The sequence below is a fragment of the Bidens hawaiensis genome, unplaced genomic scaffold, assembly GCF_021521415.1.
Source record: "Bidens hawaiensis isolate Kalapana, Puna unplaced genomic scaffold, B.hawaiensis_p1.1 tig00019814_1, whole genome shotgun sequence".
Lineage (NCBI taxonomy): Eukaryota > Viridiplantae > Streptophyta > Magnoliopsida > Asterales > Asteraceae > Bidens > Bidens hawaiensis.
This window is the reverse complement of record NW_027493013.1, coordinates 94,992-119,475: the sequence shown is the minus strand read 5'-3', so window position 1 is coordinate 119,475 and position 24,484 is coordinate 94,992. Positions and strand designations below refer to the sequence as shown.

The 24,484-nt window shown below is 34.1% G+C and overlaps 2 protein-coding genes and 2 pseudogenes across 3 annotated transcripts; 1 reads left to right on the top strand and 3 right to left on the bottom strand.

The window, feature by feature from the left end:
• On the top strand, positions 1-1,523 carry LOC143559374 (uncharacterized). Its single transcript, XM_077047972.1, has 4 exons — positions 1-98; positions 212-258; positions 359-514; positions 556-1,523. Exons 1-4 carry the CDS (start codon positions 1-3, stop codon positions 1,521-1,523), a joined length of 1,269 nt encoding a protein of 422 aa, XP_076904087.1.
• A 1,736-nt stretch (positions 1,524-3,259) lies between these two features.
• Positions 3,260-7,124, bottom strand: LOC143559382 (aspartate aminotransferase, cytoplasmic). Its single transcript, XM_077047979.1, has 12 exons — positions 7,032-7,124; positions 5,928-5,999; positions 5,763-5,824; positions 5,592-5,675; positions 4,857-4,956; positions 4,640-4,760; positions 4,377-4,540; positions 4,147-4,284; positions 3,939-4,060; positions 3,769-3,863; positions 3,574-3,694; positions 3,260-3,474 (listed from the first exon to the last, which is right to left on the bottom strand). The coding sequence occupies exons 1-12, from the start codon at positions 7,098-7,100 to the stop codon at positions 3,390-3,392; spliced, it is 1,233 nt and encodes a 410-aa protein (XP_076904094.1). The 5' UTR covers positions 7,101-7,124; the 3' UTR covers positions 3,260-3,389.
• A 3,139-nt stretch (positions 7,125-10,263) lies between these two features.
• On the bottom strand, positions 10,264-15,078 carry LOC143559383 (proline-rich receptor-like protein kinase PERK1; annotated as a pseudogene). The gene is made up of 8 exons (XR_013139929.1): positions 14,428-15,078; positions 12,755-13,282; positions 12,162-12,248; positions 11,990-12,060; positions 11,826-11,901; positions 11,567-11,718; positions 11,053-11,172; positions 10,264-10,709 (listed from the first exon to the last, which is right to left on the bottom strand). The product of XR_013139929.1 is annotated as a proline-rich receptor-like protein kinase PERK1 (transcript).
• Positions 15,079-22,228: 7,150 nt separating this feature from the next.
• On the bottom strand, positions 22,229-22,987 carry LOC143559358 (uncharacterized; annotated as a pseudogene).
• Between the last annotated feature and the right edge of the window lie 1,497 nt (positions 22,988-24,484).

Sequence of the window (24,484 nt, the reverse complement as noted above, 5' to 3'; positions counted from 1 at the left end):
ATGGTGGCGATTATGGGAGTTACTAGAAGATTCTACAACTTTGGTTTCTTACACAGACAATTACAAGCAACTTCAGTCATTCTTGATAAAATATCCACGTATGTTTTCTACGCCCCGATATATTTTTTTCTTTTTATATATCTCTTATAAGTTTAATTACTTTTTCAGGTGTTTTAAAATATGTAAATGAAAATTGGTTGAACAAATACAGCTGTGGGTTACCATGTGCTTGCGAACTTTCAATGTATATTAGTTCAGGTAAGTATAATCTGATTGATTATTTTAATATTAGTTCAGATTTTTTTAATAATGATTCTATAAAATTGTTAATATATTACTTATTTATATTTTAACATAGGTCAATGTATTTCCTTGGATTCGATTGATATCTTTTGGAGGAAGCTAGATTTTGTACCTTCAACAACTGTCCAAGATGACGATGTTAGTTGCGAGAATGAACTAAAACATTTTAAAGAAAACTTCAACAAGCAGTCCAAAGCTGGGAAAAAAGTTGGTTAAGAAAGCTGAATGACATAATAGGTCTCGGTACAACAGATATTCAAGAACCTCAAATTCAGAAAAATACTCGTGGAAGACCAAATTTGAAGAAATCACAACAAAAAAGACGTGTCGGTCAAGGTACAACTGATATTCAGGAACCTCGAGTTCAGAAAAATACTCGTGGACGGCCAAGCTTGAAAAAATCACAACAGAAAAGGCGTGCTGAATTTTGTTCAGCCAGATATAGTTGCTCAAATGTGCCCAATTTTGTTGATCCGATTAAGGAGCCAGCCAGACATAGTTCATTCGAATTTGACCTGAACAGTGAACCATTGATAGACTTGAATGAAGTCCCAGGTGAATGTTTTGAGCGTTCATACATGATAGACTTAAATGTAATGCCACAGTTGAATGATTCCAATATAATGAGCGATATTCCAAAAGTATTTCATCCATATATAACAAATATACAGAATGTTAAAGGCGATGGAAACTGTGGATTTCGAGCAATAGCTGTTTGCCTCGGACTTGATGAAGAAAAATCTTATGAGTACATTCGACAGCAAATGAGAGAAGAGTTACAAAATCGATACGATATTTATAAAGATATGTTTGTCAGGGATGTAAATTCATTGTATCATGACTTGTGTTTTTTTGGGTCACCTTGTCCAGAAGAACACTGGATGAAAATGCCTGAGGCAGGTGTTCTGATTGTCAATAGGTTTGGTGTTATCATCCATTCTTTAAGCATGTCAGGCAGTACCACTATTTTCCCATTTTGGAGTGGTCCAGAAGAAAGTCAACATCACAGAGCTCTTACAATTGCTTTAGTATTTGGTGAGACCCATTATGTCATGGTAGAGTTACAAGGAGAATCCCCAATGCCTGTTATCACGCCTTATTGGAATCTTAACAATATTAGCCGGTCTGCAGTTAGGTGGGAAACAATGTATAAGTCGCGTCTAGAACTGTACAGCCAACTTTATCGTCCTGAAAGTGGGTTTGTGGATTTAAGTGATTAATTATTTTAGTGTTTTTACATTCATAATGAACTTGTATTTTCGTATTTATATATTTGAGTACTTTTTAGAAGACTAGTAATATTCATAATTGTATAATAAAATATTTAATATACTATTATTCATACTAGTATTGCAAAAAACTAATTACAATAGCCTTTAAAAAAACCTAATTAAAAAATAGATATTAGTAGTTTAAATAATTATTATGTAATGATTAGTAGTTATATTTAAATAAAATAGAATAAAAATGATTAGTAGTAGATTAATAGGGTTGACTTGGTATATCAAATAAAAACTTTTGGTATATTTAAAGCCCCCCTTTTATTAACTAAGCTTATTTTGCTATTTTTACTTAAACGAGGTGGTAAGGGGGTCTCAATGTGAATTTGATGGTCAGTGGTTCAATCCCTATAATATTTAGCTGCTCAATAAAAAATTAATTAAACTTATTTTACTCGGTTTACAAATTAAAAGGTATATATAGATAGAGATAGGCTTGGGTAAAACGACCGTTTTAAACCGTTCGAAGAGTTTAATGAATGAGCTAGATTAGATTAAAATAAGTGACAATTTAGTAATGTGTTTTATATCAAATTGAGAAAAAACATGGTGTTGTATTGATTCAATGTGTGTTTTTAATGTGTTTTATGCATGATATAATGTTTTAGTTGGTAGAGGTTTTTTTTTTTTTTTTTTTTACAATTAAAACTCCAAATCCTGTAAAGGGTACCAATAATTGGTAAATCTTTTTTTCAGGACTTGAACACATGACTACTCTATCAAAGTAATGTTGACGCAGTTAGCCGAGTTTAGTATGACGTTATATGTTTCATTTATCGTAATAGTATATAAAATCTTTTTGGTATCCATTGAAAGTCCTCAAATATTAGAAGTAGACCCATTTAAGTCCCTCAAATTCAAAAAATGACCAACTTAAGCCCTTATAATTTCAAATCTCCTCATTATCTAGTAAAAACCATGAACCCCACATACAGTTGTTGTAACACAAAAGGTGGCAGGATTCGCCTCGAAATGGGTCATTTTTTGTATGGGCCGGGCTGGTTATTGACCCGAAAAGATTTTTTAACCTGTTTCGTTGGATAATTAAATTACAAGTAAAATACAAAAAGGTGTCAAGGTTGTCCTCATAACGGGTCATTTTATATGGGTCGAAACGGACCGGGGCCGGCCTGACTACTGACCCCAAAAGATTTTGTATCCATTTCCTTAAGAACTCTTTATAAGAAAAGACTAAATCTTGATTATGACTAAAGAGCAAGATTGTTATATCTAAAGCTTAGTATAAAAGGAATTAGGATGATATGTTCATCAGGAAAAAGACTAATGACTTTTCCCATTTTCCTTTGTAACTTAACTTTATAATTTTAACCCGTTTGAGATAAAAACAACCCAAATTGAACCGCTAATAAAAAGTATCGACGGAACCGCTAATAAAAAGTATCAACGACGGATCAGTCAACAGAGATGACCGTTCTTGATATCAAGAACAAGACATACGTTTCTATCGTTATATAAGTGGACATTATCATCACAACGAAAGTTAGATAAATCTAACGGTCAATTTCCTAGTCAAAACACATACAAGATCACAGATAAATCTAACGGTCAATTTCCTAGTCAAACACCTAGAAGATCACCGATGAGGCGATGACGCTATCAGATCTTTGGATTTGCCCCAAACATATAGAATGGTGTAAAAAATACTGAAAAATTAAGAAAATAACCAAGCGAGCTCGATTATATAATGTGAACAAAAGTTTCCAGATTAGGCGATAAACAAGCCGATCATAGAGTAGTCCAAAAACAACTTTATTAGATCTCAAACTTATAATTGAACATGTCGGTTTATGCAGCACGGGTAACAGCAGCATGCATAGCATCTGCAAGATGAGGGACCGTCTTTGAACTCAAACCAGCCATGCTGATTCTCCTGCGTAAAAATAATATATTTTTTTAAAATATAAGTATAAAAAAAGAATATAACAAATCATACACACACACACACATATGTAAAAGAATATATTATTACCCATCAGAAGTCATGTAGATGTGATATTCTTTTGTCATGAAAGCAACTTGTTCAGCATTCAAACCAGTGAATGTAAACATTCCAATTTGCTTTATAATATGAGTCCAGTCACCAGGTGTTCCTGCCACATGTGCACATTTTTAGCTAAATATTTTTGTTATTTATTATTATTTAAAATTTAAATACTACTCATACCTCTGACTTGTATGGCCTCTAATAATTGCTTGCGCATGCTGATAATCCGATCAGCCATTGCTTTAAGCTCAACCGTCCACTCATTATACAAATTACTATATAAAACACAATTTTTTTTTAATAAAGTTTAAAAATTTATAATCCGAAAAACCGATTATTATATAAAGTACCTGTCTTTAAGTATAGTTGCAACAATAGATGCACCATGAAGAGGCGGACTTGAATACATTGGCCTAATAACCAGTTTCAGTTGACTTTCAACCCTGCTTGCAACATCTGCTGTTTTGCAAACCTGTTAAACGAGCTTTAGTTAACTTCACCGCAAGGGTAAATTAGTAATTTGTTACACCAAGAATAATCAGTTTAGTTAACACATACAATGCTAAGGGCCCCGACACGTTCAGCATAAAGTCCCATATTTTTAGCATAACTTTGAGCTGCAAAGCATTCACCGCCATCAGCGACAAACATTCTAACAGATTGTGCATCTGCATCAAGGCTGCCACTTGCAAATCCCTAAAAACAGATAATAAAAATACATATTTATTTCTTTGTAACACATAAAAAATATTCAAAAATAATTTTAAAAAGTAAAAAATGGCATTAACCTGATATGCACTATCGAAAAAGGGTAACAACCCTTTTGATCTCATTAACTTTCTGATCTGCTCCCACTGATCAAGAGTCGGGTCAACGCCAGTTGGATTGTGAGCACATGCATGGAGAAGAACTATTGCTCCATTAGGAGCATTACCCAAATCTTCCAGAAGACCTTAATTGCATAATCACATATAACATCAAGTTCATATCATTATCAAGTATCATAAATCATAACAACACGTCAACACTATGTTATTTCAATATTTCATACCTTGGAAATCAAGCCCACGTGTTGCAGGATCGTAGTAACGATATGTTTTCACGGATAATCCTGCTAAAGTAAAGATTTTTGGATGGTTTCCCCATGTTGGAGACGGGATGTATACCGTTTTCTGATAAAAAGGTGATTTCAGTAATCATATGATTATCATTATTATTTTGCGAATGTATTTAGAGTGAACGAAACATAAATAAACTTGTTTGCTTACTTCATAATAATGCTTTGCAAGAAACTCTCCACCAACCCTTAGTGAGCCGGTTCCGGATAAGCACTGCACAGTAGCCACTCTGTTCTCTTGAATTGCAGGGCTATTTTTCATTTTTTTTTCCCACAAGAACATTTTTATTAGTTAAATAGTTTATTAAAATAAGAACAAACATTTACACAATAAAAACTGCATTTTTGGTGATATTAATATACTAAACAATGTTTCCATTACCATACCGGTGTAAACAAACCAAGTGGAGCCCAAGTTCATCTAGGGTCGAGCTTGGCTTGTTTCGAGCTCTATTTCTAAAGCTCGTGCCAACTCGTGGGTAGTTTTCTAAGCTTGAGCTTGGCTCGTTTATTATTTATTAATTAATTAACTTATACACATTTATAATTATAATTATAATAACATGCATATATATCATAATATATATATTATTTAGTTATTTTTATCATAATTTTATATGTAACAATTATTATCTTATATTTATTAACATATTATAGGAAATTATACAAATAATAGACTTGTTTAGGTTCGTGAGCTAGCTCAAGCTCGATAAGTGAAGCTCAGGATGTTCAGGCCCGAGACCATGCTCGAGCTCATTTAAGCTCGGTTTGATTTGAGCTTTCAAGGAGCTGAGCTCAATTAGCTCATGAGCGGCTAGACTCGTTTACACCCCTAGTCATAAATATATATTAAAAAATTAGACCGGACAAAAATAGAAATTGTTACCTATCAGCACCAAAAATGAGCTTTGCACTACCCTTATTAAAATCTGCTAGTCCAATAATGGGTAGATACTCCTTAACCCGAGCCCTAAACATCACAAAACACTAAAAACACTAAACCGAAGACCACCAAATTCAAACCAAATTAATATACAATAATACTAAGTTACTTAACGGGTCATTAACGAGCTTCTGTTCCGCTTGTCTTACAACATTGAGAACCAGAGGCTTCCCTTCCTATTTAATAACAACACCAAATAAATTTAAATCAATTTACATAATTAAGTAGAATTAAAGAACTCTTAATTTACTAATTTAGAACATAATCGCAATTAGTTACCTCGGTTCGATAAGCGCCTACGCCCAAGTTCAACTTTGATGGGTGCGAATCTTTGTTGTATGCAACAGTAACCTGTTATTTGTCCCATCATAACAATGACAAAAATTAAATCTTTATTATTATTATTAAAAAAGAAAACAAAAACCAGATGCACCTTTCATCAAATCAATTTCATAGATTATTATCTAAATGACTAAACAACCACCACCCCTCCCCCCCCAAAAAAAAAAATAAATAAATAAATAAATAAACTAACAATTGATCCTACGGATGCAAACGAGTCACACTGCTCGCAAGCTACTCGAGATCAGGTCAATAAAAAGTTCGAAATAAACCAAACCTTATCTAGCCCGAGCTTGAGCCTTGTAAACTCTTATTGCCTTCTAAATATGAATTTTACATTGCACAATCGAGCTCAAACAGAGCTTAAGCTTGTAAAGGTTTCGTCAATTAACATAAAAAAACCTACAAAACGTGTATAAATTATTTAATAAATAATAAACAAGCCGAGCAAGTCAAACTCGAGCCGAGCTTTGGCTTGTTTAAGAAATTGCACATCCGAGCTCAAGCTAGACAAGGTTTTCTCGAAATATATAAAAATAATTCAAAACTTATATTAATTAATTAATAAATATTAAAAATTAAAAATAAACAATAAACTAAAAATTGTTTTTATTTAATAAATAATAAACTAGCTGAGCCCGAGTTTGAGCTTTTGCTCATTTAAGGTAATGCACACGAGCTCGAACCTAAGCTCGATAAAGGTTTCTCAAAATATAAAAAAAATAATTTAAAACTCATATAAACTAAAAACTATTAAATAATAATAGCTCGAGCTCTGGTAAGTTAAAACGAGCTGAGCTCAAGTCGGGTAGTTTACACCCCAACTAAAATTACTGATTATCAGTTATTAATATTATCCTATTGAGATCAATCTTATAGAGTAACTAATAGATAAGTAAATGTAATATGTTACTGATCGATCGCTAAATTGTGTTTATTTAAAAAAAAACTCAACTTGATCGATCGCTAAAACATTATTATTATTATAAACTGATTTAAAATCAAATAGTAGCATATACATATACATATACATATACATACCCCTAAGATTGGATCTTCAGGAGCACGAGCGATCTGGGCGAACACGGAGTTTAAATGATCAGCAGACATATTTGTTGAATAGTGATCGTAAGATTATTAGTTGGGGTTTATGAGACAAATAAATAAATAATTTGGGGGTTTGTATTAATATTAATATTAATATTATTACAAGGGACGGTGGGCGCAGTGGGTTTATTATTAGGCTGAGGGGCGTGGGGGCTTCAACGGGGGCACTAGAGTCCCTCTGCTCGCGCCCCCAGGCGCTAGCACCACACCCCCGGGGCGTGAGAGGGGCGCGAGCACGAAAAACAAAGCAGGCGCAAGCCTGTTCGCGGGACCAATATGGCGTAAAGAGACATGGGAAAGTGTGAAAGGGCCGTTGGACATTTAAAATGAGCCGTTGGGCTCTTATTTAATAAAAAAAAAAAGTTTTTTCTTCCTATATATAACCCATTTCATATAAAACAATTACCACAACTTCAAAAAAAAACCCAAAATTAACCCATCTTCCAAACCTTTTTTTAAAAACATGGCTGGAAATTGGTACCCAAACCTAGATTCAGATTATATTGACGACGATTTATGGTCGTCACCGGACCAACCGATGTTTTATTCGGAGCCGCAACAATCATCCGGCTTTCAACCATCCAACATACAACCGTCTCCTAATGTGTGTTTTTTTTAATAATTTATGAGTTTTTTTAATAATATGTTTTTTGAATATATTTATAAAAAAATAAAAAAAAAATCCGCTGGAGCCCCTCCACACCAGGGCCAGGGGCTCCAACGGGGGCTCCAACACCCCCCTTATCCAGTTTCTCTCCCTGCCACACGTCATAATATTATTGGCTGGAGCCCCCACTCGCGCCCCCATTAGAGCCCCCCACACCCCTCAGCCTTATTGGAAATAGATACCGTGGGCAGCACGCAATTTAGCATTTTGGCCCACTGGGGTTTGTGATATTTGTTCTTGACAAGACTGGTTAATAGTTACTTAGTTACGGTTTTTTTTTTATGTAGAGTAGTGGTAGAAAGTTTGAAAATTTTAGTGTGACTCATGTGCAATCTCTACAGATAACGCTTAATAAAAAAATACTGAGATTTTTGTGATATATAGTTTGATCTTGAGGGCATTCGGGTTTTAGTGTTTTACCGACAGTGGGTCTTCGGGCATGTGGGTTTTACCCGGAACTGAAGATAACTTTGAGGCACTTAAGTGGTCTTTTTTACATTGGGTCACCCTGTATGAAGTACCTAACCAAACCAGATAAAGATAAGATCAATATCAGCTCAACCCTTTTGGAGGTTTAAAACGAAACGAGAATTCAATGTCTTTTTAGAATTTTACTGTTATAAAGCAAAACAACTAACCACGAATGTGTTTATGTTTTTTAAATAACTTAAAGGTAACATTTATCATTTAGTATGTTTTTTTGTCTAACTTTAGTCTAATTTTAACCATTTAATATGTTTTCTGGTATACATTAAAGTGAAGGCCTAAAGCGCTGACTTGATTTTACTCTCCTAGAGACGACATGGATAATGGTTCAGTGTTGACGGTTTGATTGTTTGAATCCCACATTTTTTTTATAAATTCATAAAATGAAGTGTATTACTCATGAACTGACTAGTTAAAACTGGTCGATTTAGCTGGTTAAACAGTATTTTGTTGGTTTCAATAGATCTGAACATCACTAATGTTAGTTGTATACTTCAAATTTGTTTAAGCTAGAGTGGCGTTTAATATATTACTATTTTAAGTATAAAATGGTATGAATCACATAATATACTTGTAAGTAGTGTTTTCCTGTTATAACCAAGTTAACTTGACAAGTTATAATTGATTTACGTATAATCTAACGGTCATGTTTGCTTTGTGGTTCTCCACAAATGTGGTAGTGGGCTAGTCGGTTGGTTCAAAACTTCAAATACAAGGTTTAGTGTATTTAAGTTAGAAAAAATTTGTTGTCCAAAAGAATATATTTAAAAGTGGTTATTAAACGAACTACTTCTAGTCTCCACGTCTAACTGTCAATTTGTTGATAATAATTTGGTTAATAAACAAACATAACTTTGGTCCAATTCTTATCATTGGATGTAATCTGTTTATAATAAAACTAATTAAGTTGACTCTTAGATATTTTTATAATATGCGAATGTCAAATGTAGACTTTTGGATATATAAAAGGTCGAGATTAAAAATGATGCAGCCGTCTTCAATTGGCTAGGACCGCATTTATATAAATAAATTGATAGCAAGTTATTGAAAGTTGAATAAATGAAATTAGAGGTGCACAAAATGGGTTTCTAATACCTGGTTCCGAGTATGAAACCAGTTTCGGATATGACCTGGTATTGAAAAATCGAGTAATGGCCATACCCGGGTCGGGTTCGGGTTAGAGTATTGTCTCTAAAAACCATACCATATACAATGGGTTCAGGTCGAGTACTTGAATACCCTATTTTCGGGTAAATATTGGGATTTTAAAAGGGCTGCACTTTTTTTAGGTAATTTTTGGATAATTTCAGGTATTTTGAAAAATCCGGTTTCGGGTATTGGAAGAATCCGTTTCTGGGTAAGCCGATTCAGGTTTTCGGGTATTACTGGTACAAATTAGGTTCGGTTTCAGGTACAAGTTTTGGTACTAAAATGCATACATTATCCGTATCTTACGGGTAGGGTTGAGTAGTAAAAACTAAAAACCCAGAAATAAAAAAATTCGGTTCCTGAATTTTTATGGTCCTGATTTTTTTCGAGTCCGGTTCCAGGTTCGGGTTTCTTTTTCATCTCTAAATGAAATCAATTTTTGTTGATGCCCGGTATCGTCCACTTGTTAACAAGCTTGGGCTGTTCTATTGGGCTGAAATGTTATTTCACTAGTCCACTTGCTAGCCCTTAAAATTTAATGTTTAACCATTATATAGGGCCCGGGTCAAATACATAGTCTTCTAAAACTAGAAAGTCATAAGAAATGTATTAAACGGGATCCAGTTGAACTCAAACTAGCGGCCGACACAAGAATTTAGGTTCACAATCTTCGATTTCAAGATTGTAGATTTTAGACTTTTTGGATAAATCAGTGTTTTTTTTCGTCATTGTGTTCCTCGACGTTGTGTTATGTTACTTTAATCTTCCATTTTAAAAAGTTTAATTAATTAAAACAGTTGGGATAAGTTTAAAACAACTACAAATAAAACCTTCCTTAAAATTATCAAAAAGAATTTCTGTTGTATAAAATAAACTGTAACCAACTAACATTTAAATACAAGCAAACTCATCAAATCATACTTTGAACATCATCAAACTACCAAGAGGCAAGAACCTTTATACACAACTCGGGTTTTAGTATCAGAAACCCGGCCTGTCTCTTCTATACTTACCCATTTCCATTTCACGGGTGTTCTGCGCTTCACTACTCGATCCAGACGGATACAACCCGTATTCACTCGTGGGCCGGCTATATTCACTGCTAGCATATTCTTGTGTACCTAAAGCCATCTTTCTGAACTTAACCATATCCGCATTGTATTGGGCCGTGTCATAGTCCGAGCTTCCATATGACGAGGTTTGACCGGCCCGGATTCCTTCGTTTAGGTCTGCGAGTGAGACGTCTCCTTCCAAGGCCCGAACCACTTGGATCATTTTGGGCCGCCGGCGGGCTGAGTGGCGGACACAGGCTGCGGCACAAGAAACCATACGGGCCATGCCGTGTCATAGTCCGAGCTTCCATATGACGAGGTTTGACCGGCCCGGATTCCTTCGTTTAGGTCTGCGAGTGAGACGTCTCCTTCCAAGGCCCGAACCACTTGGATCATTTTGGGCCGCCGGCGGGCTGAGTGGCGGACACAGGCTGCGGCACAAGAAACCATACGGGCCATGCCGTGTCATAGTCCGAGCTTCCATATGACGAGGTTTGACCGGCCCGGATTCCTTCGTTTAGGTCTGCGAGTGAGACGTCTCCTTCCAAGGCCCGAACCACTTGGATCATTTTGGGCCGCCGGCGGGCTGAGTGGCGGACACAGGCTGCGGCACAAGAAACCATACGGGCCATTTCGTTGTGGTTGTATTGTCGTTGTAGACGTGAGCCGACTATCGAGTCAAAGCTTCCATCGTCCATAGCTCGAGAAAGCAACGGCCTTGCTTGTGTTTTGGTTTATGTTAGGATCATAAAATTGCACCGAAACCATGAATCTTTAAATATAAAGCTTGAAACTTTTTCTACTTAAAATAATAGATTCGACAGTTTCTAACCGTTTTTTATATTATGCTTCATCTCTAACGGGTCGAACAAGTAAAAGTAACAGCGATATAAATAAACGGGCCAGACGGGTAAAAAGTACCCCACAGTGAATTCGGATAAAGATTTTCATATAAGTTTTATCGTTGCGTTTAAACACATTCTCGGGTCAAACCCATAAATTCCTCGTAAAAATTTCAAATCTTTTTCGACCCTTTAAAGAAATCGTGTGGCCAAATCCACAAAAATATTTAAAAAGGTGATCTAAAAATAATAATAAGGTCATAATTAGTGAACTTACCCAGTCTACTAAACTATCATCCGTATAAGTTTGCGCTGAATCAACGGGCCTACGGCCCGTGATCAACTCCAAAAGCATGACACCAAACGAGAACACGTCTGATTTGTCTGTGAGTTTGCCAGAAGACGCATACTCTGGAGCTAAATACCTAAAATAAATAGTGGATTAACATATAAGAAAACACGAAATGAGCTCTTTGAGAAACTAAATACGATACGAAAACTCGTGAAGAAAAAATAGGAATAAAAACTTTACCCGAAAGTTCCATAACCCGAGTTGAGACATGAGTAGCAACGTCAGAAGTAATCTTGGCGAGCCCAAAATCAGCAACCTGCGAATTTATATGGAGTCGTAACGGGTCAAAATGGTTTTAAACTTTTAATTATGCTGCATATAAAATAACAATGATAATAAGCTACCTTTGCTTCAAAGTTGAAATCAAGAAGAATATTAGCGGCTATAATATCGCGATGAATGATCTTAGGATGGCCTGCAAACAAACAAAAAAACGTTAACGACTATTAAACTATCATATTACATTAGTACTTATAATCTTTTGCATTTTATATTTCAAAATTTTAATAAACTTACAATCCTCATGGAGATATGCTAGTCCCTTAGCAGTTCCAAGTGCAATTTTTAATCTTGTTGCAAACTCCATTACCGGACGATTGTTTCCTGTAATCGTTTTTATTCAAAGATTTAGATTAGAGTAAACTGTGGTTTTCGTCCCTTTGGTTTGTCTAAATCTTTGGTTTTACTCTAATATTTTCAAATTTGCGATTTTCGTCCCTGTAGTTTCATTTCACTTGCAATTAAACCCGACCACACTAACCACGTTAAGTCTAGTCGTTAAACCCGTCAGCGTGCCCATCACGTGAGGGGTGGTTTTGTCTTTTTTCTCCCCAAATAATCCCCAACCCCTCACGTGAGGGGGCTTGCAAATTAGGACTGGGGAGAAAAAAGACAAAACCGCCCCTCACGTGATGGGCACGCTGATGGGTTTCACGACAAGGCTTAACGGGATTAGTGTGGTCGGATTTAATTGCAAGTGAAATTAAACTATAGGGACGAAAATCAAAAATTTGAAACTACTGGACTAAAACCGCTGATTTAGACAAATCACAGTGACGAAAACCGTTATTTATTTATATAATAATAATTTAAGTGTTTTATAAACTTACCATGCAGATGAAACTCCAATGTGTTATTTGGAACAAACTCATAAACAAGTAATCTTTGAGCACCAGTCATACAATATCCAACTAACGAAACAAGATGCTTATGATGAACTCGGCTAATAATCTCGACTTCCGCTTGAAACTCCCGCTCGCCCTGCCCGCTACCCGTTTTCAACTGTTTAACCGCCACTTCTTTCCCGTTTGGAAGCACGCCCCGATGCACGTATCCGAACCCGCCTTGTCCAAGTAGATTAGCTTCCGAAAACCCATCCGTCGCCAATGCTAACTCTTCATAAGTGAATGTACTCTTTGTAAACCCGAGTGACATCCCGGGTGACGGTGGCTGAACCGCGTTCAGGGTTGGATTTGACCCGCCCGAAAAATTCGAACCCGAGCCTGAGCCCGAGCCCGAGCCCAAACCCGAACCACCACTGCTGCTGATGAATGGTTGTGGTGGTGGTGGATTGGGTTTTGGTGGCGGCATTGTTACGATATGCGTGGCGGCAGGTGGCGGTGCGCCGTAGGAATCAACTGTAAAAAACCAATTGTAAATATGTAAAAATTGAAAATAACCAGATCGAAACGAAAACTAACGGTTTGGTTTTATGTTTTTTGTAAAAACCGAACTTTCTGTTCCGTTGTGTTTTTTTTGTGTAACTAAAGTCTAAAACCGAAAACCAAACCGAGCTTATAACTTTTTATTTTTCATTATAAGTTTTAAGTAACTGATAATAGTTTAACCCAAATATTTTTGCCCAAATGTATAATAATCAGTTCTTTTTCGGCCCAAAGTTTCAAACTCAAATAGCAAAACTAAAAAAGTCAAAACCGAACAGTTATCAAAAACTCAGAAACCAAGGTTTCGGTATGTGTTTCGGTTTTAGCTCAAAACTAACCAGACCCGACCCATGCACACCCCTAAAACCGAACTTTCTGTTTAATATATACTTTAACCGAAATATTTTCGCCCAAACGTATAATGATCAGTTAATTATTAACTAACTAAAGAATTTTAACCCAAATTTTCTAAACCTTTTTTTCTGTCCAAAATTTTATAACTCAAACCAAAAAAATCAAAACCGAACCCTAACCAAAAAAACTTCAAAAACTCAAAAAACCAAGAATTCGGTATTTGGTTCGATTTTAGCTCAAAACTATACCAAACCAACTCGGCCATGCACACCACTAAAAAGTTATCAATAACTCAAAAACCGAGATTTCGGTAGTTGTTTCTGTTTTAGCTCAAAACAGTACCAAACCGACCCGGCCATGCACATCTCTAAAAAGTAATCAAAAACTCAAAAACCGAGATTTCAGTGATTGGTTCGGTATAAGCTCAAAATTATATCAAACTGACCCAGGCATACACTCCTCTAAAAAGTTATCAAAAACCAAGATTTCGGTATTAGGTTCGGTTTTAGCTCAAAACTATACCAAACTGACCCGGGCATACACACCTCTAAAAAGTTATCAAAAAACGAGATTTTTTCGGTATTTGGTTCGGTTTTAGCTCAAAACAGTACCAAACCGACCCAGCCATGCACACCTCTAAAAAGTTATCAAAAACTCAAAAACCAAGATTCCGGTTTTGGTTCATTTTAACTCGAACATGTACCAAACCGACCCATGCACACCCCGAAAAGAACACGGGTTGTTAAACAATGAAAAGTACCTACCTTTAGGTGGTGGCGGTGGAACATAATAACCCGCCGGCGGTTGAGTTCTCTTCCGTTTCTTCTTACAGCAAAGAAACAACACACTTAGAACCACAAGTATCAAAACCCCACCAATTGCAATCCCAACAACAACCCCAGTTGATATTCCGCCTGAATTATTATTATTATTATTACCATCCGCCGCCGGAGTTCCGGCAGCTCGTCTCGGCGGCGGCGGCGGAGGAGTCCGGCGAGGAGGAGCCGGAGGTGTGTTTCTTGAAGTGGGTGGCGCCGGCGGTGAGATTGCCGGAGTGGGTGTTTCCGGCGCCGGCGGAGATGTTGCCAGAGTTGGAGTGACTGGTGCCGGCGGAGAAGCTGACGGAGGTGGGGATGTGGCGGCGAGTGGTGGTGAAGTGGTGTTGGCCGGAGGTGGTGGTGTTGGTGCCGGAGAAGTGACCGGCGGCGGAGAAGACATGATTAAAAGAGTATTAAGTAATTGAAGTTTTGTGGGTTTTGTTTAAATTGTTGTTAATAATAATAATAATAATAATAATAATAATAATAATAATATAGGAAAATTAGTGTGGTAAAGAGTTGCCGGAAAGTTGGTTTTCCGGCGGGATTATGTTAGTGGAAAGGTGGTTAATGTAAAAATATAAAAAAATGGAAGTGAGTGGATTTCCACATGGGGAGTAGAGATGAAGATTTATTATTATTATTATTATTATTATTATTATTATTATTATTATTATGTTGGTGGTGAATAATAAGGGTGAAACTTGGTGTTTCAACGGTACTAGGATGATAATGGGAGGCTAGGCGAGTATGTGTTGTTTACCGGTTAGATTTTTAAACTGAACGGGTTTTATTTCACCGTATTGTCGTGTCTTCGGGCGAGTGTTCACAAGCGTTGGCCTTAAGTGATGGTTTTTCTAGGATCGAAAGACAAGTGTATTCCGATGTAGTAAATTTAACCAGTAGCTCGTTTGAATAATTCGTGATGATTAAGAAAAACCATCGTTTACCAGTGAAAAACAAGTATGATGCCGAGCGATTTTCTTCAACTAGGTTAGCATTACTCATAATTAGTCCAACTTGGAGGTAGTCGGTCCAACTCAGTCAAGTCGGATTTTTTATGTCTTAAACAAATTCTTGTTGGATCATCACCGTTTTTTAAGAAAAATACCTTGAAAGACTATATACTAAAGAATGAGCATTTATTTTCTAAATATATTTTTTTTATTTGAAAATGTATCATTTTGATTTATACAAAGATTAACGCATATTGTTATATATGCTAGTAAACTTATGATACTTGCTACGTGTATAAATTTTTATTAATTTTATTTTTTTATAGTTTACCATGTTCGAGTACTTCCTGCTCATACTGAGTAGTTGAGTACTCGTAATTCGTAACTCTCAAGTTGACGGATATAAATGCGTCTAGTGAATTTTGTAACATTGATTAGTATTACTATATTAGTATTGCCATATATCATTAACTATAAATTCTATAATTGGTTTTAGAGTTTTTAATCTTTATGCAATTATTATAATGGTGTAACGGATGGTCTATGATTAAACGTTTACTTGGTTTCAACTGCACTAATTAATAATTATATATTGTTAACAAATATGATTTTAATAAAATGAATTTGTATTTGTATATTAAAAAACACCACAAATTTTGGCTTGTTCTCAACGGAAAGGTATTGGACCAATTGGCATCGTTGGCTTGTTTGGTCATTTATGTTTTCCATTCACATGCTATACATCGAGGATAACGTTTTCACCATTTTGAAAATATAAATTATAAACTGTAATCTAAATAAATATTTAAAAAAAAAAACATTTGGTCCAATAGTCTCTTAGTGTGTTTGTAACTTTGTATGTTATAAACGTTAGTATATAAGTCTAAATGAAATATAAGTTAAAAGTAGAAAAAAATATGCATTAAAAGAAAAGAAATATACGTTATTGTTAAGATTACATGTTTAAGTAAATATATGTTTAAAAAAAACCTAACAAACCGTTATTTTGAGGGGATGATTCTTAATTTAGCTAGCCGCAAATACAACATTATTCGTTACAAAACTCAAACTCGAAACACTTTGATCACTACGTATACAATTACACACTTTGATCAGTATGTACACACCTTGATACAACATAGACTAGAAGTCCTTTAGTATTTCATACATTAGTTGGCAAAACCTTTTATATGTGTGTGACACAAGTCTTAAGTTTTTAAATCCGTATTATAAAAAAAGGTAGTTATGCTAAAAATGTTTAAAGAGTTTTAAAATGGTATTTAATTTAAACATTATTAAATTATTATAACATCAAAATCTACTTAAAATAATTGAAAAAGACTTTATATCTTGAAGCTCTTGAGTACAAATTTTATATCATAATTTTTTTTTTCAAATTACTTGCGAGCTCAACTATCACTCGTCAAATTAACAAACATTGTCGGTTCCACCTATAACACAATCGAACTAGCGACGGGCTAGGATTACATTTCTTAATTATTCTATTCACAACTAGTTAATCTTTATTAATTACTTGTTACTACTAATTGATATAATTAGTGTAACCAAATCAACACGCAATGGATTATTATTATTATTATTATTATTATTATTATTATTATTATTATTATAGTTAAGAGTTTAGTCCCTAATATTGTCTTGTATAGTATTAATGGTCCTTAGCAATTATCGTAAGAAACGGGCTGGTGGCCCATGGGTCACATGGGAGGTTGTGATTGAGTGGCGGCGTGACATACGGGTCGACCAACCAGTAAGAATGTTTGACTAGGGTCTCATCCATATTTATTTTATTTTTACCTTTTTTATTATTTTTTTAACATACTTTTGTCTAAATTTAATTAACTACAACTTAAACAGTTAAAAACTTAAGTTCTAGACTTATAGTACAAATATACAATCAATCATAAGAGTATTATTTTTCGGGTGTAAATCGAGAACCCGATGAATTTTATGAGCCGCCTAACCAATTTCACAAATTGAATGTTGTAAATGATGTACTAGAAGTGGTGTTACCGAACAAGCATTGAGTAACCGATTCCATAGTAAGTCTTCTTTAATCGGTTTCATGAAACTGATTATTTAAAAGGGGGTGGCGGCGCAGCTTGTTGCCCGCTTACCTACCTCTTTATTGTAATTGGATCATTTTATTTTTAATAATAAGTTTACACCAAAAAAAATTGTTGTCCAAGTAAAAGACGTTTTTAGATAGTTTTTCGCATATTAAGACAATTTTATTAGTTCTTTAAGGAAATATCGATATCGTGTGTCTTGTGTTGGTGTTGGACTGTTGCTGATCAACTTGATGGCGCATGCTGAAGACACCCAGATACCCTAAGAGTATCACTATCAACAATGACGATGTCATGTCACCACATTCTCTCTCTCTCTAGTCATGTGGTATTGATCCTGATTTTCTTAAAAAAATTGTATCACTATCGGTATCGATATCAAAATGTTCGTTTCGATACTAGTTTAATACCGGTTACTGATACTATTTGTTCATTCCTAGATCGAATGCAAAAAAGGTTTAGAGAGAAAGATGAGAGAAAGATGGAACTTTTGCTTCTTTGGTCATTACTAACTACTATTACTATTACTATTATTATTATTATTATTATTATTATTATTATTAATAATAATGGTTTTAGTTGTTTTATCTTTTCCTTACAAGAACTACCCACACTATGCATTGTAGATCAAACATCCAATGTGGATCAAGAAACTGTTACCCTAACAAGATCATGGTCTTACGTCCTGTTCTTGAGTTTTTTTAAAGGAGAGAATGGAAAGAAAAACTAAAAATAGTTAAAAAAATGGGTGTTATTGAGTTTTATTTTAGGATGGAAAGGAAAGGAGTAGGAGGGGTTAGGAGGGATTAAATTAATGTATTTTCCTAATAAGTTATTCTCCCAAAAATAGGATGATTACTAAGGATAACTATTTTTTAACATGGTTATCGTTTCCTTTCCTTTAATTTCCTTCCAACTCAAGGACACACCCCTAATTAAAAAAAATTTCCTTCTCTTCTCTTCCCTTGGTTTAAAAACTCAAGAACAATTCTTTAAAAATGAAATTTTTTTAGGTGCCCGATAACATGTTGGTCGTGGTGCCCAAAAGAATAACAAACGCACAAACTACTAAAAGTGAAAATACAGACACCCAAGCTAGTGTTTTATGTGTATATTTCCATGGCATCGTGAAAGAAAAACGAGCTCGGCTTTCACCCCAATTTCTTAGCGAGTAAAAAGGTTTAAATGACACTGAAGCTATTAAAATTTAGGAGGTGTTTGGGATTCCTTATTTTACCTCCTTATAACTTATTTAAGGTATAAGTTATAGCATATAAGTTATAAGTTATAAGAAGCTAAAATAAGAAATACTAAAAGCCGCCCAATGAAGTGAAAACGAATGATCATATGGGCCTACAATCTACAAAATATGACAAGGCCACATATGGGCCTACAATGCACAAAAATATAAGCAGTCATCACATCACATATTCACATGTGTTCTCAATGTATCTTTTGACACCCCCCTCCCTTTTTTTCATCTAGAAATAATATTGTGAATCTAACGTTTTATATATAGTTACAACTCTACAAGTGACAATTGGAGGCATCAAAATGGTTGCTTGGATAACATGTCATGGGTTGAAAAGAATTGTTATTGATAGTTGAAAAATTACGCGGTGGTTTACTACACGCCGAAAGTTTTTGAAGCTGCCGGATTCGAACACCGGAAGCAACTCGCTGGAGTTACATTAATAATGGGCCTATTTCAGACTTCTTTTATTTTGGTAGAAGGCTTTTTCATGGATAAGTTTAGTTAGAACTTACTTTAGAAGGACCTTATCGTTATTGGGCTCAAAAAGTATGGCCATTTCTCTAGCTGGATTGGGCCTTGGGTCAAGGTTTTTGGAGCACTTAGTCACAAGCCCACATGGGGCATTGCATTGTGTTCGGTGGCGGTTTGTGTTGAAGCGTCACTCGTTTCGATAGGGCTCGAACCCATAATCTAGGTCTACACGTTAGAAATATTCCTAACGAGGTTTGCGTCCACACACTTTTGTGATGTTTATAGTGGCGGATTTTAGGATTTTCCATAGTGGTTCATTGTTTTCATATCACATAATAAACATACGACACTCATGTTTAACATACAACTATGTTGGTTTACCATGTATACTCTTTAGGTTAACATTTGTTTACATGTTAGGACCCAAATTTAAACAGATCGATATGTCTAAGACACAAAAAATGTTATGCTTCTAACCTAAAGCTGCTAGATCCGTGTTGTATCGTGTTTACATGTGTGTGACATAAATTGTCAGGCTTAGGCTAAACTACATTTACTTTACACATATACTACACGTGCCACGTCATGCATACTTCACACGTAACTCATGCAAAAAATATTTTTTACAATATACACACCACTTTTTAAAATCTTTTAAACTAACAATTTTGACAAATATTATAGTTTCAAGAACTAAACTTAAGATTATTATATATTATGTTACACAAATTCGTATCACACATGCATGACACTAATATCATTTTATCATACACCAAACTCAATAATATTTTATAAAAGCTAGAAATAACATAATAAAAGATAACGTCGTCGTTTTGTGTTGAATTTTGAAGTTTCAAGCATCTGCTGGATGTTGGGTTTATATGTTTTGTTCAACTGGATTCATTTGTCATGTATATAATGCAAACAAATTAAGTATATATATTTTAAGTAAAAGTAGATTAATTCGATACACTCCATTACCTAATACATATGGCTTTATATTAGTTTTAAGTAATGAAAATCATGACTCAAAATTATTAATATGTTGTTAAAATGTCCATAGGGGTGATGCCAATATATACTACTGAGATTGATTAAATTCATGTTTGTTTTTCATCAAAATTCAAAAGTCACACATACATAATATATATTATAAGCTACATAAATAAAATAAAACAGATAGCAACAAATGCAAATTTATTTTTCATTGAAACATAGTTTTAAAAGATTTTTTTTTTTTTAACTTAAATAACTTTTATATAACTTATTACTCCGAGTATAAAATCAAACGTCTTATTCTCTTTAATATGAATATGATATTAGTATATATTTTTAAAATGATGTTTTTAAGAAGTTGTAATGTACTATGTGATAAACGTCGATGTTAATTCATTTACACGGTGCTAATACGTGTTAGCACGCTTACATGGTGAAAATATGTGTTTAGGCTTGTAATGTTTTTAGTTATGTATTAGTGTATTACATGATGTAGTTACCTTATTATACATAATGTGGATATGTAGCTTGAAACTTACATCAACAAATGGACATAAATACCACACTTCCATCAAACTCGTGTATATACATATATGTGTCGCCTAACATAAGTCCTACGTGTTTTACACACATGTGTCCATATATTAGACTTAACATAAACAACGACAAGTAGCCATATTCGTATAATTGGCTTCACTAGCTCACACTAGCCTTCGTAAGCAACAAGGTTGTTGTGGAGGACATTAAACGTTGTCATATTCTGTCAAAATCCATTCACTTCGACATAAACTAATGGTGCGAACTGCGAAGGGTGTCAATATGATGTGAAACGTGTTCCCATAAAATATCGACAGTTCGCGAGTTAACTAATCTAATAACGATAATTAATAGCATTAAACAATAATATACAAAAAGATGATAAAACATTATATAATAAATGCAACCAGTATATCAACATCATTCGAAATATTTCTTAGTATTTAATTGAAATTTATAATATTAAATAATAACCAACGCTTAGTAATTACCAAATGATTAAAAGTTTAAAACAATCTCACAGCTCACACCTCCCATAACATACTCTAGTAAGTGTACGACGTGTGAGGCTCCGTGTCACCTATGTAATGTTATCACATCTCACAAGTCATAACTCACATCTTTCATGACATATAGCCTTACAACCAATTTTCAAGCTTCTAAAGAATAAAACTAAATACAAGTTGCGTTTTGTATTCGTTTTCTAAAAATTATCTTTTATTTTCTCTTTTGCAAACTCACAAACTCAATCTCCACATAATCCTTGTAAACGTCACAAAATTGCGGGGAGTGTTTTTGATGAATCTATAATGTAAATAATTTATAGTGTTTATTATTAAATACACATACTGTTATTCAAATTTAAACTGGTTGGAAATAAGTCAAAATCAAGCAGCTTTTTAATATTAATTAAAAAAATCATTTCAAAAAAGAAAAAAATAAAATAATATGTAAACGGTCGATTTTTAAGTAGATATAAATTTCATTCAACTTTTGAGGGAAATTTCAATTTCAATGAAGTATAACAATAGTGCGATTTTGACAGGATTAATAGGACTGATATGACACTGACATTTTTAGTCATTTTACTGTGAATATCTGTCTAAAGGGTACTCGGAGTGTAATCCGAGAACCCAACGAATTATGCATACCACCTAATCAGATCCTCGATCTGAATGTTCTAACAGATCGTACGAGGGACGTAGTGTTACACAACAAACACTGACTAACCGATTCTTCATAAAGAATCTAGTACTAAATCTCCATAGCGTACCGAGTACCCTAATTAACCAAGGCTAAAAAAATCACACACACACGTACACACAAGTGACAATTATCACTAAACAAAGTTAATTACTTTCTTTAATTAGGATAACAATAATTAACCACAATAAAAAACAAAAAAAAAAACCTAAAAAAAACACAACTACATCAAGAATAAAACAAACAATCTAAAACCAGTCAGAAAACAAAGTCTCCCAAATCTCAGTAAACACATCACATATAACCCTATGATGTTCTTCTGAATTTAGCGACAAAAAACACTCCAAAAGACTCTCTAAATCTTTAACTCCAAAGATTTGTCTTTCAACAATCATCTCCAACATCGAAACCCTAAAATCCTCATGTGGGTCCCTCGACTTCTTCACAACCGCCACACTTTCATAATCCTTTTCTTTTCCCGACGACTTTTCTTTTTGCGACGAGATACCGACGAGTCAGACGTAAACGATCTAGACGAAAACAAAGTGGTTTGATCATGACTTTGATTATCATTTTCATTGTTTACATCATATTCATCATCTTCATCACTTATGCAATATTTATAATACAAGTTATCATTAACCGATGCAAAATCTTGAAGTTTAGTGGTTTTGCGACGGCGGAGTTTCTTTTTCGTGGCGGTTTTGGGTTTTGAAATCGCCGGGAAAAGGGTTTTTTGATGCGGGTTTTTAGGGTTTGGTGAGAAGAGGTTGATGAGGTGGCTGTGGTGGTGGTGGTTTTCCGGGAAGAAAAAGGGTTGGTCGGAGATGTGTTTACTCCGGCAAGAGGTGAATGATGATTGGAATAGTTTAGTGAGTTTCATTTTGAAGGTTTTGGTTTCCATTTGTAGAGAGAGAGTTTTGAATATGAAGAGAGAGGTGTGTGATGTACTTTGTAGTGTAAAGGTTGAAAAGGTTAAATATACATGGATATTGTGGAAAAAATAAAAATGGAAGAAAATAAAGTCAAGTGAAGGTTATTAAATTTGAAAAAAATGGTTAGATATTTTTAGAAATGAGTGAATTTGAAATAAGATATAATATTAATTCATAGTTATTTTATCAATTTATTGAACACACCAAACAGTCAGAGCAATGTGTACGACTTGTATATGTCTATATGATTTAAAAAAAGATTGCGTGTAATGGTACAAAAATGATGTATATAGTTCATCATTGGAAAACTAATTGTTGTATAGGTTATATATGACTCGTATATTTAACAAGCAATGATGCCTGACAAAAATCCGAACCTATACGATTCATATAGCCTATAAGAGTCATATAGATGACGTTTGGTGTCTTGATATACGGTGGTGATACCTGGTTATAGTGGGAACCTTTATGAATAGTGTATTATGGTGAACACATTTAACAATGATATTATAGCTAGCCATTGGTGGTGCCTGGTTAGCGGAAGCCTTTATAAATAATATATTATGGGTGAATACACACATTTATCAATTACCAATGATATTATAGCGCGGTTTGTGGACTTCTCTTAACACCAATGTGAAGGAGGTATAGTCGTATAGAGAATTGCTTAGTTTATAAAAGTTTATTATATAAAAGTTTTGGAGTTGCTTAGTTTATAAAAGATTATTATATAAAAGTTTTGGAGTAGAATGTGATTAGTAAAAAAGAAAAGCAAAATGCATGAGTTTTGAAAATTACGATGTTTGAAGCCAAAACCGTGGGTAATTAGTGGTAAAAAAGTAGAAACAAATAACTACAACTTTTAATGTTTGTTTATTCAATTTAAGTATCACTTTCAAGGTTCTTTGTGATCAGCATAAGTTGATAAGTTTATTTTATGATGATGAAAATAAATAAATGATGACTAGACAATAGTGGGAAATGGGCACAACTGTACAAGAATCTAACTTTTGAAATCCAAAGTTAAGAGAAATATTCAAGAATAATTTTGAGAAAACCCAAAATGATAATATTCTAAAAAGTTGGGTGTATCATGAAAAAGGAAGGTAGAATAATAGTGGGAAATTGGTACAATAATATAGTTTCTTGAATCCTAAAATGGTAAAAAAAAGGATAAGTGTGTTAACTATTAACCTATGAATATTGTAGCATTTATTTAAAGTGATACTACTACCCAAATTTATAGATTAGAGCAAAAATATATCCATTCTTGAAAATATTAGTGATTAGATTTGAAAACAAAGCCTTGTCATGTTCAACTCTATCTTGAATATGTATTACTTTGTATTATTGTTTGAATGTTTGCATTTGTATTTTTTTTTTATTTTTTGAATAGAAATGTGACACAATTTCAAAATCTTTATTTCAAATATTTAAGGAGCTTTTAATAATAGATGTAAAAAGGTTTTTTTTAAAGAAAAATACTTGCATGGGTTTGCCATGAGGCTTATATATCTTTTCCATGTAAGAATTTGAATCCTTTCTCCCTCTTTGAATTTT

Coding starts and splice junctions, on each gene's coding strand:
- LOC143559374 (XM_077047972.1), top strand. CDS start 1: ATGGTGGCGATTATGGGAGTTACTAGAAGATTCTACAACTTTGGTTTC. Junction 259..358: donor TTCAATGTATATTAGTTCAG/GTAAGTATAATC, acceptor ATTTTAACATAG/GTCAATGTATTTCCTTGGAT. Junction 515..555: donor CAAAGCTGGGAAAAAAGTTG/GTTAAGAAAGCT, acceptor TCGGTACAACAG/ATATTCAAGAACCTCAAATT.
- LOC143559382 (XM_077047979.1), bottom strand. CDS start 7,100: ATGTCTGCTGATCATTTAAACTCCGTGTTCGCCCAGATCGCTCGTGCT. Junction 4,061..4,146: donor GTGTCGGGGCCCTTAGCATT/GTATGTGTTAAC, acceptor CTCGTTTAACAG/GTTTGCAAAACAGCAGATGT. Junction 3,695..3,768: donor AGAGGCCATACAAGTCAGAG/GTATGAGTAGTA, acceptor CACATGTGGCAG/GAACACCTGGTGACTGGACT.